Here is a 15,168-nt window from a genome sequence, read left to right as displayed (position 1 = left end):
TCGTCTAAAAATGTGCTATTGAGCTCCATCCTCTCGTGTCACTGAACTCAAGGCTTCAAAATGGCAGTCCACAAACCATTGGGTGACGTCACGGTGACTACGTCCACTTCTTATATAGTCTATGGTCAAACTCTACATTAATTCTACATTTCCCATAATGCAACTCAGTCTTCTAAATGCCCGATTATTATAAACTCCAGCCTTCAGTTTGTAACACAGACTTTCTGTAACCCCTGATGACATCATCAGTAGTACGTCCTCATGACGAGGAAACTGAACTTCCTGTGTGACATCAGTGGAGAGCTCCTTTAAGGTCAACTCCATGAGAGAAATGAATGCCGTGAAAATAAGTGTTATTCTCCTAATATATACTTATCTTCTGTGTACTGCACAGTGTGAGAAACACAGTATGTATGCCATGAATGTTGTTTCCATTCGCTGCCTCATTCTCACTCAGTTCTGTGTCTGTTTCTCTGCCCAGTGTTCTGTCAGCTGTGGAGTTGGAGTTCAGAACCGAGACGTCTACTGCAGACTAAAAGGCAGTGGACGGGTCAGAGAGGATCTCTGTGATGCTCACCAGCGTCCCGCCATCGTCCGGCCGTGCCAAACATCAGAGTGCACTCATTTCACCTGGGTCGCTGCTGAATGGGAGGAAGTAAGACTCATTCTTTCTCTCTCTTCCTGTTTTACAAGTCCCCCATGAGCAGATGTTTAACCATCTCATTAAGGTTTTTATTGGCTGAGATCTCCGCTCTCTTTCTCTCTCTCTCTCTCTGCACCGTTAAATGGACGACCTGCAGGTACCGTCGCTCTCTCTCATCAGTCGCGAGGGCTTTGGTGATAAGCATCAGCAGGCAAATCATATCAAACCTCAAAGTACCGACAGCCATCATCCCTTTTGTCCCGCTGAATATCACTGCTCTGTGTCCCGTCACGCTAGCAGACTGCTTTTTTTCTCCGCTCGTCTTTCTTTAATGTCCCGTGCTTTGTCCTGGAAAGCGAGGCATAAAAGAGGGGCACCATGTAGGGACTTAGCGCTGCGTCCTCCTGCTGCAGAGTGTTTGCAGTGTTCAGATTCCTGTCTGTGTTGCCTCGAGAACTTACAGCCTTTCACAGTTTGGCCTTGAAAATCCAGACACAGCTGACTTTTTACATAAATTAATTTTAAGAATCTGGTCTATATCATTACTTTTAAATGCTCCTATAAACCAGTACCGGGCCTGAGGGAGACCGGCTGAACTTTTATCTTTTATGGAAACATCGGCACATGTTTGGGCTTCTTGAGAGCTAATGTCGGTCTCTACTTGTGTAAACCTTTACATAATGAGGAGTGTCCATTTGAGAGAGCTGAAGAGGCGAGCAGGAGTCGGAGGAGTCGATGATGTTGTTGCTGTAAAGTACAACACTGCCCCCCCTCTGCCAACTCTTCTTCACTCCCACTCATCTCTTCCTTGTAGTGTAATGCAACCTGTGGAGAAGGCATGAGAAGCAGGAAGGTGGGCTGCATGGGCCCGGGGATGACACCGGTCCAGGATGATTACTGTGAGCCGTCGGCCCAGCCGCCAACACACCAGCCCTGCAAAGGAGCTCCCTGCCACTACATGTGGATGACAGGGGAATGGTCACAGGTAGGAATAACAAAAGAAATATACACTGAGCTTTGTTCTACTACAAGTACAACGAAGGAAAAACAATAGTGAAAAATGCTCAAAATGCTCACCTTAAAGAGGACCTATTTCCCTTTCCTTTAGTGTGTTATATAGTTTTTATGTTCATGTTAAAGTTCTGCAAAGTTACAAAGTCCAGGCCAAAGGGAGTTATCTCCCCGACAGAAACACTGCTCCTGAACGGCCTGAAACGCCTTGCTTCAAGTCCTGCCTTTTCTTCCGTAACGTGGTGATGTCACCAAGTAACACATTTACATAATACCTGCCTAGCGGCTAGTTTGGCACGCCCTCAAACAAAGCTAGTTAGAGTGGAGCTGGAGCAGAGTCCGAAGAATTTGGTTCGGTTGACCAATTACAACAGAGTGGGCCAGCTGACCAATCGGAGCAGCAGAGCCGTGTTTGAGAAAAGACAAGCGTTTTTTGAACATTAAAGCTCGTAAACATGTTCTAGTAGAAACACAAGATACGTATGCACCTGAGAATGAGCATAACAGGTCCTCTTTAAATTCTTCAGGTTGCTCGTCTTATTCAATCAACAGTTCAAAACTATTCAATTTAAATTTATTTAAAAGAAATAACAATTGCAAATCCTCACATTTGAGAAGCTGGACCCCCTCTAGTCGCTGTCTAGATGGATCTCCAAGTTTTTGTGGTAACTACTTTGAGGAAATTCTCCAATCTTTATGCTAAAATAAACCATTTATAAGCTCACCGGATTAGCTGAGAAATACGTCACAAAGCTGAAAGCACGGCTGTTTTTCTTAGCTCATGAAAAGTTGACATTTTGGAGATAAAAGACACAAGAAATGGGCTTAATAAAGGGAAGAAAGCACGGACAATGATTCAGACAATTAATAGCACTGAGGCCCAGAAGAAGAAATCCACCTCGGTATTTGATATCACTGCTGTGTGCAAACATTTACTCGTGCCAGTCTGCAGTAACTGTGTGTATGTGTGTGTGGCTCAGTGCTCTGCCAGCTGCGGTGTGGGCTACCAGCAGCGTATCGTCTCCTGCTCCGTGACGCCGTCCTCTCAGGCTCGCCGGCCGTACGCTTCTGCTGCTGCTGCCCAGTCGTCCTCCTCTGCCAGCAGCACCCACTGCCCCGAGCCCCACCCTCCTGGCTCCCAGCCCTGCCTCCTCAGGGACTGCCCGCACACAACCTACTGGAAAGTTGGCCCGTGGAGCAAGGTGAAACAGAAAGCGCTTGTTAGGCACGGCAGTGAAAAAATCCTCCCTTAGCTTAATCGCCACTCTCACAAAACATTTTGATGACTTGTGCATTATGATGATAAATCTCATTTGTGGATTTGGATCTGGCTGCAGCTTATTTGCTAATTGTGTTTTGTAGCTGTGGGATTGAATGCTCTTGTATGTGTGTGTGTGTGTGTGTGAACCAGTGCTCGCAGACGTGCGGCGCTGGAGTGATGGAGCGCAGAGTGGAGTGTGTGACCTCCAAAGGCCAACCGTCCAAACACTGCCGTCCGTCAGAGAGACCCGAGTCTCAAGCTGCGTGTCAAGACAGAGAATGTGAGTTTTCTTTTTCTTTTCCCTTAAAAGCCAAGAGGTCTTTTTGGCTGTTAAGTTCATAACTCAAAAACTCTGCCATCTGAGCCACGCAGTGTTTACTGCCAACCAGGAATTTAGTAGAGCGATGGTATTAAATTGACTGTGTGCTGTATATGGCAACCAACACCGTGTCTGATTGTGTTTACAGAAACTCCACTTTTTGCTTTGTTTTAACACATTAGGCAGAGCGGCGACCTCCGCTCGAAGCCTCTCGGAGTGATTACTCAGTGGAACAATAAATAGACAGTCAGCAGTTTTCTGCAAATTGTGAAACGGACAGTCTGTCAAAACGCCTCGGGGGTGTGAGCCGGGGCCGAGGCAGCCCTTCATTGTGAAACTCGCGAGCGCTGTAAAAGCCGGCAGCGGGCCAAAGCTTGTAGGTTCGCTCCCCCACATTTCAGATTTTTCAGTACTTGCGCATTGGGCTGTTCATTCCCCGACTTGGCTTCTGCCAAGTCAGGCACCGCCGAAATTAAAATGATATGCTCGGGTGACAGCCAGCTCCGCGGTCAAGTATTAATACTAATCAGCTAATCAGCTTGATATGAGCTCTACGGCACTCTGGGAAAACAGAGGAGGCGATTCAAATAATGAGACGTTTACAACGGCTCTCATTTAAGAGGACGAGAGCCAGGTTGCTAATCCTCTCTCACAGCGGTGTTTCATTTATTAGCTTGTGCAACATTTCTGGCATTTGTTGACAACAGATTTATTGATTTTGATTCACGAGTAGAGGGGCAGACTTCGGTGTCAAAGTGTTGTTGCTGTTGCACTGAAACCTCTCCTCCCTTCGTATCTCTTCTCCCAGGCCAGTTGTTCGCTTCCTGCCGAGAGGTCCAGATGAGACTGGGCATGAAGATAGACGGGGAGTACTATCTCAAAGTCAAGTCCCGGATCCTACAGGTGTGCTCCTACACACACACACACACGTCATGACTCAACCTGCAGCTTCCACGCAGGCCCTCATGTGTTGTCTCGGTGTGTTTGGCTTCAGATTTACTGCGCTGAGATGCAGACTGATTTCCCCAAGGAGTACGTGACCCTGCGCAGCGGTCAGACAGACAACTACTCCGAGGTGTACGGGCACAGGTGTGTATAAAGCAGCGATGACTGATCGCCACGCAGTAATGTGTAAATCAGAATTACTGGGCTGCATGTGTATGAAATGTAGTGTTTGTTCAGATTCCTGTGTTTGTCCTGAATAAATCCTGATGCTCACTGTCGTTAACACAAAGGTTGCTGAACCCCTTTGAGTGTCCGTATAACGGCAGCCGGAGACAGGACTGCGACTGCAGGAACGACTACTCAGCGGCGGGATACACACTCTTCCACAAAGTCCGTCTGGACCTGAGCTCCCTGAGGATAATGAGTGCGTAATTACTGTGTGATTGCCTTACACTGTCTACTGTAATGAGACCACACATCAGTGTTGTTTTAACCCTCCCGTAGTGCTTAATACCGCCTCGTCCAAATGCAATATGTGCTGCTGCTCTCCGCTGAAGTCTTAATGATGACCTCTCAGCGCTCCGTGTTCACATCGCTGGGCGAGGGCTTGAACCCGGGCCTCTCAGCGCAAACACGTGAGCGCGAGAATAAAAGGAATGCATGCGTGAGATGCTGCCTCGCGCATCTTTTCTTTGGCGAGACAAGAAGACACACACACCCGTGCACGCAGTCGCATCAACGTCAAACACTTAACTCATACTAGCATGCAAGCAATCACACATTCACGGACACACACACACACATCTTCAGGCCATATTCCTCTGCTCGTTATTACAGTCAGCTCCACCTTCCCTGTTGTGTGCAAGTATGCCTTTGATTAGAGTATGTGGATTAGTGGACTGTGTGTGTGTGTGTGTGTGTGTGTGTGTGTGTGTGTGTGTGTGTGTGTGTGTGTGCGTGCTGAGGGGAAGTTGGATTAGAACCTACACAGTCATCCTCCTCCCATCCTCTTCGTCTGGTCCGGGTCCTGACAGCACATGTTCCCACCCCCACCCAACCCCCCCACCACCCTCTGCATGGTACTCATTTGGCTTGACGAGAGCTGGGGGGGGGATAATGAGTTCAAGATGAAGGGAAGCATCTCGTGAACTTTATCGTCATTTTATACAGGCCAACGTGAAGGGAGGGCAGGAAAAGGTACCGGTCACGGTTCTCATGTGTGACAACAGGAGAGTCGAGGAGACGAGGTTCAGATTGAGTCACTGATTTAAAATGTAAAACCAGTTTCCTCACAAATCTACTGTAACGGGGGGGATAGACTGTTTCCAACAGTCGGTTTCATTATGGATCCGGTTCCACACGTTGGTAAAATACCTGGATTCATAAGCTCCAAGTGAAATACACCTCTTTTATCTCTTTTCTCTCTTTTGCATAAAACATGTAGGTAGTCATTATATAACAGCTTTACATCCTAGCACGTGTGAGTTCTGTGTTCTGAGTTACTTCTGTGATTTTTACCTTCAATTTTAAGATATTCATAACTACTTTAATGTAAAACTGTTAACAATGTAAAGGTACAGTGTGTAGGATTTGGCAGCATCTTGTAGTGTGGTTGCAGATAGGGGGGTGGGCGATACATCGATGTATAGTCGATGTATCGCGGCTTGTTCCACGCGCGGTGTATAAAATGACTATATCGCGAACATTGACTACAAATTGTCATGTAATGTTTTTAAGCCACCCCGCCGACATGAGACTCGCTTTGGCATTTCCTTCTCTCCCTCCGGCAGTCCGGCTCCCTCTCACACACACACACATACGTCACAGACTCCGCCTCCGTCCAGACCGCTCTCCTGGGCGAGTGTGTGTGACGTATTTGGCCGACGTGTTTTTGTATTTGAAGGGAAGCAGCGGAGAGAGAAGGAGCCCGGAGAAAGCGAAAGAACTGAAGCGGCAAAGCGAGTACGGTAGCGAGAACACGACCAAAGCAACCAGAACCAGCCCAGAAGCACATGACTCTGGCTTCCTCGCTTTCCAAAGCAATCCATGTAGATATGAAGGGCTCATTCTAAGCTAAATAACACAACATTTCATTTCATTATATTCCATTTCTGCTAATAGATCTCCTGAAATGTTACACACTGTTCCTTTAAAGAGATTTGATTGTGGATTTTAATGGTTTAGAGTTGATAAGCAGATTAATTACTGTATTAACTCAAACCCCAAATCTCATTGCAGGAACGTTATTTTGCATAAAGAGAAAAACATCTGGCGACGTGACAGCGAAGTGACATCAACCCTGCAGTGAAACTGTATCGCATAAACTGTAGCTGCTGACGCTCTGTGTGGTTATTTCCCTCCGAGCAGCTGTTCTTCAGTCTGTGTTTACTTCTGCTGTTGCACATTGTGACTCTAGATTTGTATCTTTGCTGTTTACCAGTCACAGACCTCCAGTTTTCCCAGACTCTTCTCGGTCGACCTGTGCCCTTCGCTACGGCGGGAGATTGTTACAGTGCAGCCAAGTGTCCGCAGGTCGGTGAAACTCTGAACATCGTGGCCTCGTGGAAATGTTTCATGTGTCTTTTTTTGTGTTAATGGAGATAAGATATTTTTACTAAACTTTTGCTGCTATAATTCTCTGCCCTTTTCCTCTTCAATAACTTCCAACTACTCTATTATTCCATTTGAGGTGCTCACCACATAGTAGGATGTATTCAAGCCTCTCCTTCTGCAGTTATTGCCACAGATCTTTTTCTGCAGATATGAATGAGCTCGACCTTCCCGGTTCAATAATTGAATCTGATGTGTGTGTGTGTTCAGGGCCAGTTCAGCATTAATCTGATCGGCACTGGTCTCAAAGTGGCTGAGGCCACCAAGTGGACGTCACAGGGCAACTACGTCTCCGTCAAAGTCCACAGATCTGAGGTAAGAAGCTAACTTCTATAATGGTTGTCTTTTGTATGACTGACGCTATTTGGAATGGATTTTGTTATGAATCTGGTTGACTGGGATGTGATTGTGCTTCGTGTTGGGTCATTGGAATGAGATTGTTGCTCTGAAATGTCATCTGAATTTCCACGTTGTATTTCTGTCTGATTCACTGAAGAGGAATCCCCACTGACATTTATGAAGCGTCCCATTTTCCGCGTAAAAGGGTGCCCTTTGCCCACTCTTTCCTTTCTCATTTGTCTCTGTCCGTAGGACGGAACAAGAATCTACGGACGCTGTGGTGGTTTCTGTGGGAAGTGCATTCCCCAGGCTCACAACGGCCTACTCCTTCAAGTCCACTGAGGGGCCGTGCACAGACCAAACCCCTAAATCCCCCCTGAGGACAGAAGCCCAGAAACATGCAATAACAGTGATTTGTTGGAGCCCGTCGTCATCTGTGAGTGGGGGGGCGAAGGAGCATTTAACACAGTAACATCCCCAGTTCCCAAATGGCAGCTAAAGCATATGAGACACTATGTACTGTGCAGCACTACAAGGCCACTGTCACGTCCTTCATCCAAACTGTTAACTCTGAAGAAGAGCCAGCTATATTTGCATGCCAACAGTGTTGCAATGGCTATCGAACACGTCTGCGCTTTGGAACCTAAAATGCTTTTTTTTCTGACACTGTTATGCATTTTTTTTAGCATCATACAAAGGGATACAAAACTCCAAAACACTGGGAAAGCAACTACACAAACTTAATACTTCAAGGAAGAAATTCTCATCTTTAAAAAATACTTTTTCTCGTGGTTATCTGTGAAGTGAAGCATATCCGATAAAAAGAAAATGTCTGGTAAAAAGCGTTTCCAGAAGTTCGTCATGAAGTACCTGGAACTAATCTTCTTCTATATGTGACCTAGATATTTATTTTTACAGCTACACTGTTAGTATTTAGTTACCACTTATCTAATTGACTTGCAATCGACAGACAGTATACAAATCAATATACTGTATGTACGTAACAATCATTGCAGTTCTCTGGTGACTAAGAAGTGCTACAGACAGACGATGAAACCGAATGTGAGGGATGGTTGTGTTATTGTTTTACAGTGTGACAGCCAATAGGCTGATATATAAAAAAGAAATTATACAAAAACACTGTATTTTTTAGACTACTAAATGAGCTACACTGCAGATCATCTTGGCCTTACACAAGTTTAAAGGAATAGTTGGACATTTTGGCATTTACTCTTTTGTCTCGAGTTAGATGAGAAGATCGATACCACTCACCTGTTTAATGGTTAATGAGTGAGCAAAGAGTGAACAGCTAGCCTAGCTCTGGCTGAAGGTAATAAAACCTGCAGCTCTAAAGCTCATTAATTAACAATAATTAACATGTTGTGAGTGCCGATATATTATTCAACCTCGTATCACAGCAAAGCACGTAATAGCCCCGCCTGTCCACCAGAGAATGGCGTGTCAGTGTCACGTTTTGCCTCCCCGAGGTGTGAATATTACACACGTGTGTTAAGCTGCAGCACCAGCAGGGGGCAACAAAACCACTTAGTTAGGTTTAAGAAAAACATCATGTTTGGCCTTAAAATCAGAATGTAAACTAAGTACAATACATACGGAAACAATGTCACATAAATACGGAAAACACGTCACTAACGTAACCTAACAAAGCACCGGTCTCGAACAGCGCTCTCCTGGTTGAAAGTCCTATTTTTGTAGCTTCACATTTACCGTACAGAGCGGTATCGATCTTCTCATCTTATTCTCGACAAGAAAAGGAATACAAATATATATTGTATTTCCTAAAATGTCAAACTATTCCTGTGGGGCTCAAGACTTAAAGAAAAGAGTAAGCTAGCAACTAACTACTGATGTGACCTGCCTTTATGTCAGAGGTTAAACTTTAGGAGAGAGCGTGAGGAGCCTTTAGAACAACTACAGATCACTTTTGTTTTATTGTTGTGTATTTCTAAAGTCTGTCTGCTGTCATCTGTCGTAGGTATTTCACAGAACTCCTCAAACCTGCAAGTACAGTCACACAGAGACAGAATAAACACTAGTGCTGTGAGGACATATCTGAAATCCTTCAGTATTTCCTGGTGTTCAAGTACAGTTTAAAGGTTTTCTATTATTTCTAGATGTTTTTCTTTAATTACGCCACACAGACAAGTTCTCATCTGTTACACCGTGACACAGTATCAGGTGTGATGTCTCACCTCACACCCTCCATCGGACCTACCGTAGGTACCTGCAACCCCTACCTCTCACAGGCACCCATACTCGACTGAGATATGTGTTGTAATATATTTATGTTTGACCATATTTATTCTGTAATGACTGTAGATATGTTCTATGTTTTAAGGTACAATGACTACTACCAACGGAGAAGCCATTGTCTGATGTTTTTTTGTCTGCTTTGCTAAACAAAAGGTATTAGCCTACTACTATTTGTAATGTATAACCACTAACCTTAAATGTGGATCTTTTGAATGGTGCTTTTGAACTACTGGAATTACCTCTGATCTTGAGAAGGAAAAACACTGGCGTTTGGCTCTTTTGGCAGATGTAGGATCTGCCTTTAATGCATGTAATGGTCCTCTCATTAATGTAGCTAAAGAATAAATATCAGATATATCAGATAAAGTGCATGAGGAAATCTGCCCTTAACTCATCATAAATGACATTCACCGTGACCGCTACCACACCGCTATCAAGCAACCTAACATGCTGGTACTCTGAAGTTAAGCTTTAACCAAAGTTAGAAGATAGATGCAGATGTTTTTTTCTTCTTCTTCTCAGACAACGCAGCTTCTTTTGATTTAAAGACTGGCTGAAAAATGAATTTTAAAAAAAAAAACAAGTCAATGAGCAGCTAGAAAACCTTTGGCCATCATTCGTTTTTTATGATGGGCAATTGTTCTATGAGGTCTGTATCAGAAATTTAAAGAATACTTGATGCACTATGTGCCATAAAATTTTGTAGAAATGTAATCCTGTTTTTTTTTTTTTTTGTAATAACCGTTAAGATTTGTAACTTATGATATATGTGTATTTTTAATATTCATACTTGAATTGTAAACAGTGTGCTAAATATTGAATGGGCATTGGTACTGAATAGAGAAACAGTGTGCTTGTTTGCCATGCTTTATCCAAAGATGTTTTAAAGAATCATATGTACCTACAGTATGTATGTAGCCTGTATAAAAGAAACGAATGATTGATTCTGGTGCTATGCTGACTAATCATACATATACTGTATGTCTTGCTACTATACTAACGCTGTTCAAAAATAAGTAATAATAAAAAAAGGCTTTTCAGCTGACTCACAGGTTGATTTATGTTTATTTTTAGCCGTGCTAAAGTCATAAGTTGACGAGAAAAAAAGTCATAGTATTATGAGAATAAAGTCATTATATTATAAAGTAGTAATTTAACGTGTTATTTTCTTTTTTTTCTCGTAAAGTTGTGCCTTTATTCTCGTTATATTACGACTTTTTTTTTCGTAAAGTTATGACTTTATTCTAGTAATATTCCGACTTTTTTTTCTCGTAAAGTTATGACTTGATTCTCGTTATATTACGACGTTTTTTCTCGTAATATTATGACTTTATTCTCGTAACATTCTGATTTTATTCTGTAAATCTCAGATGTTTTTTCCCTCAATGTGGCCCTAATACTCCGGAGTACATTGTCTCTTTGGCCCTCACTGCATTAGACTTATATACTATATACTTAGACTATAAACTGTGTTACCTTCATCACAATGATCACATGTTTTGCGGCTCCAGACAGATTTTTTTTATCTTTGCCTAACATGTCTCTTTTGACAGTAAAGGTTGCTGACCCCTGCTCTGAGGTAACCACAGAGAAATTAGAGGAAAAAATCAGCCTTCTGGTGTCAAACTCTGCCATGCATCATTCTGCACAGTGAAGGTCAATCATCCAAGTGACGTGACAATAAGAACAAAAACACATTTATAGCAGAGAAATATTGTGAGTAAACCCTCATGTCGTTGTTATCACCATAGCAGAGTCTCTCTGCACCACCGAGAGGCCAATTGGTTAATGAAGGAGGGCAGCAGGTCGGCGCTGGCTCGGTGCTCGTGCTCGCCAGATTGTGACTCCATGTGGATTCACTTAGTGGTGCAGGTTGCATTTCCACAACATGACTTTTCTAGAGTTCAGTTCCACTTAAGAGACACATAAACAGAGCAGATGCCTTTAAATCCATTTCTCACTGAAGTACACATTCTTGAGTTCTGGAAACAGCCGAAGCTGTCAACCAACCCGGTGACTCATCAAGTTGTTATGTCAAATCAAGGAGTGAGGTAAGTTCTCAGTAAGCTTTGAAAGCTTCAGAAAAGAGGTGGAAAGTACCTTTTTCGAGGAATTTGTGTCACCAAAATGACTCAGAAATCAAGGTGCAGGTACTTCAGCAAACTGTTTATATACAAGCCACTTTTCCAGGGCTCATTGCACCGAGATAGCTTTGGACATTAAATGAAAACAGATACTTTGGTCCCTCAAGAGCTGCTTTGATTTCTTGCCAGAAGAACTGCCTTGGTTCCTAAAATCTAATCGGAGGATTTGGAAGAGTCCTGAAGCACGACAACAACTCCCCTCAACAGCAGTTTTCTAGTGGAACCAAGCTGTGCCGAGGTCCTCCCAGACTCTCCGGGCTACGGACACGTCAGGAAAAAAGCCGGTCTGTTTGCTGTGAGTGTAAACCAGACATCTTTAATGACTGAGCCCAAAAACACAAACCTGCACAGAGAATCCTCATAAAAAACACTAATGATTGATGTTTACCGTGGAGCACATGCTTTGAGGTAACAGCACAGACATTCCTGTGCAATCTGCAGCTGCAACCTGCACTAAAGAGCATGTACTCACAGACCACCGTTCACCTGGTTTGCACTAAGACACTGAAGCAACACGCTCAATCTGTCAGGCAAATTATGTCTGAAGTTACAATTTGTGAAATGCTTTAGTTTAATGTGGTTTTTCATAATTTAACTGAAATGCATCCCAGAATTTATTCTGCGTTGTTGACAGATTACAATCCAATATCATATCTGGCATTGGAAGAAGTACTACAGAAGTATTTGTTAATTAACTCCTGCAACAACCATATCTGACACTTAATATACAGGTGTACATTAATACCTCATGTTTAACATCTCATAACACACCGTCACATTATAGTGATATTTCTATGTTCTGAACTGTATCCAACTAATGAAACATGTTTCAGTTAAGTGATCAAACAGTGACCCCTGTTGTGTCAAACGAGATCTTACATCCCGTCCACGTCGGACCAGCTGGTTGGACACATCTGTATTATGTTATGTTCAGGTTATATGAATAACACACGCTTATTTAATTCGTTTGTTTTATTGTTGTTTCATAGAATTCTGCTTTGTTTAGAGTATTTCTTGTTGTTGTTCTGCCTGAGATGTTGGGGTAGATCAGCTGCTGAATCAGGATAGTGTAAACAGGTTTGCATCTTTAGCCTGGAGCAGCTGGGTGCTGTTCAGATGTAGGAGGATATCGTTTTACAGTAAATTACACGTCTTTTAAATGTGATGCACTGTTTGTATGTGTGCCCATAGGTACACACTGTGATGTCAGCAATAACTGAGAAATCTTACGTCAATGTTTTGTTAATTATTCTGTTTCATTTTGATGCTCAATCTCTATTTAGCTCACCCTTATATACTTACCTGGGCAGGTGGTAGGATCCAGTTAGGTGAGGCAGAGAAGGTAAACTGCTATTCAGTGGAGTAGAGGAGAGTAGAGAGGAAGTGCAGTTTTCATTCTGTGTTTGTTTTTGTTTTTGTTTTTTTTGCTTCAGCTTAATTTAGTTTCCTTAAATTCCCCCGGGGTCCATTTTCACCTTTATTAAATTATAAAATAATAATATACCTTAACATTATTATAACTTTTTAGGTGGAGAAAAAAGTGACATGCAAATGTAAGAATTGAAATAGATAGGCTCTACTGAGGACTGTAAAGTGGTGCAGGTGCAGTAAATTCCTCCGTGCTGGCTGACTGGAGCCTTTGGACAAATTACAAACACAAGGTCATATAATGACCTTGTGTGTTGTGGATCTCTGTCTCGGCCTCTCTCTGGTGAACCTGCTGGCCCAGTGGGTAATGAGCTGCAGGTGAGCCTCTCTCAGCCAGTCAGCACGTGATCTACGTTTGTGAAAAGTATTATAAATAATATCTTAGCATAGCATCTATAGCAGCCTCGTGATCTGTAGCTGTGGGTAGCATTTCTGTCTGATCTTGTCTCTCCTGTTTTTCTAAGTTAAGAGTAAGGTATGTGTCCTTTTGTTTCATTTAGTGTTTGTTTGAGAATAGGGCTTTGTCATGGAAGGTATTTTAACATGTCACAGTAGGAAAAACACAGATCTAAATAATGAAATGGATGAGTGAATACAACAGAGCCATCGTTAGTGTTATTAGTAACACCTGGGCTTTTCCTACTATGTCAAGTCAAAATGTCTGCTGTGATAAAGGCCTGTTGTGAGAAATAAATAAATGAGTAGGCTACTGCAATCCTAGTTGCTGGTGGGGAGTCTCATCTTCAAGTTGCACCTATAGCAACAATTATCACCTATAGCCCACAATATTTGTATGATTTACATCTGTGCTTTTCTTACTGTGATGCCAGAAAGCCTTCTGTAAAAAGGGTGAATTTCCCTTGTTGATAATAACAGTGATTTACAAGAAGACTTGTAATTTCTGAGTAAAAATATTTAGTCCTGTTAAAATGCCTTTAAAAGTAAATATATTTAAAATTTAGCTTAAATTCTTACTATAGTTTACGATTCAACACAGTAGTACTGAATTTACTTTCAATGGAGCTGAACTAATGTCGTAGGATGGGGAAGTTTTCTGTAATGCGTCTTTGTTGCCGACCAGTAGATGGCGGTTCAAAGCATCACACAGCCTCTGACTGACCACTGGCTCACCTCCATGGCGTCCTATAGCAGCTCACGTAACATCAACTCTGACCAAAGACACTCACCATTTAATGATCATGGATTTTTTTTTTTTTTTAGTTATTCCTATAAATGTATTTTATACTGTTCACCATGTGTCATATCACTGCCTCTGTGGTGGCGCTCCCTGTCGCCTGTCGGTCGAGCAAATCAATCATGTGAGAGCCAATCGTCTTGTCTATTGCCACCAACAGTCTACCAAGATTTGACCAATCCGACGCCGCCCCACTACCAAGAATGGCGAAAGCCAATCACCTTTCGTTGCACCTACCAAGATTTGACCAATCATGATCGCTATCACTACCACGATTGGCGCCTGAAGCCACTCCCCTAGAAATGAACGTCAAGTCCTGTCTCAACAACCGGGAGTTTGTTCGAACCGACATCTTTCGCTATATTTTGGGTAAGTTCATCGCCATTTTCATATTAAAGCATCAGTAGGCGAGATTGGAGCAAATATGAATAAAACAAATTATTTCTATAAAACGGTCGCTATATGGTAACCTGAAAATAATCATGTTCCTCTGTTTCGTCTGGTGTCCTCCGATGTCCTCCGGTGCTCCTAACAGCATCTGCAAGATTTCACAGACCGGAGGAAAACAAGCAGTCAGAGCTGATCTGAGGTCTGCTGTCCAGCTGCCGTCTATGAGCGCCGGCTGTCAATCACTCTGAACTCTGACCAAACGGTCAAACTAGGCAGCGCAGATCAAATATGAATCAATATTATGTTACGTTAATGCCTATTTCTCTCCTCAGATGTTCTCAGAATCATCTTGTAGTGCACGGTTTAGCTGTAAAATGAGAACGTTTGTGACGCTGCCGCCATTGTGAAATCTGGTGAAGGAACGCCAAGTTCCAGTCACATGACCGGAGCTCAGCCAATAGGAACGCTCTCTCAATGAAATGACCTGTGATTGGTCAAAGTCTCCCGTCACAGGCTAGATGTTCTAAATCCTGTAAACGGAGCCATGAGGAGGAGCAGGAGTCTAGTTTTCTCTCAGAACACTTGAATTACAATATGCTGAAAGGTTAT

General features: G+C 42.9%; 1 protein-coding gene across 1 annotated transcript in view; it reads left to right on the top strand.

Moving 5' to 3' along the window:
* LOC119486926 (A disintegrin and metalloproteinase with thrombospondin motifs 20) overlaps positions 1-8,679 on the top strand; it is a 95,242-nt gene extending 86,563 nt beyond the window's left edge. The window contains exons 30-39 of the mRNA XM_037767474.1: positions 482-655; positions 1,458-1,628; positions 2,635-2,856; positions 3,066-3,195; positions 4,043-4,137; positions 4,229-4,323; positions 4,470-4,603; positions 6,620-6,711; positions 7,000-7,104; positions 7,381-8,679. Of these exons, the coding sequence (XP_037623402.1) occupies positions 482-655; positions 1,458-1,628; positions 2,635-2,856; positions 3,066-3,195; positions 4,043-4,137; positions 4,229-4,323; positions 4,470-4,603; positions 6,620-6,711; positions 7,000-7,104; positions 7,381-7,470 (1,308 nt within the window). The 3' untranslated portion in view covers positions 7,471-8,679. The remainder of the gene's footprint in view (positions 1-481; positions 656-1,457; positions 1,629-2,634; positions 2,857-3,065; positions 3,196-4,042; positions 4,138-4,228; positions 4,324-4,469; positions 4,604-6,619; positions 6,712-6,999; positions 7,105-7,380) is intronic.
* Positions 8,680-15,168: the final 6,489 nt, after the last annotated feature.

This window comes from Sebastes umbrosus, chromosome 4 (assembly GCF_015220745.1).
Source record: "Sebastes umbrosus isolate fSebUmb1 chromosome 4, fSebUmb1.pri, whole genome shotgun sequence".
Taxonomy (NCBI): domain Eukaryota; kingdom Metazoa; phylum Chordata; class Actinopteri; order Perciformes; family Sebastidae; genus Sebastes; species Sebastes umbrosus.
The sequence above is the reverse complement of the archived record's forward strand: the minus strand, read 5'-3'. Positions and strand labels throughout refer to the sequence as shown.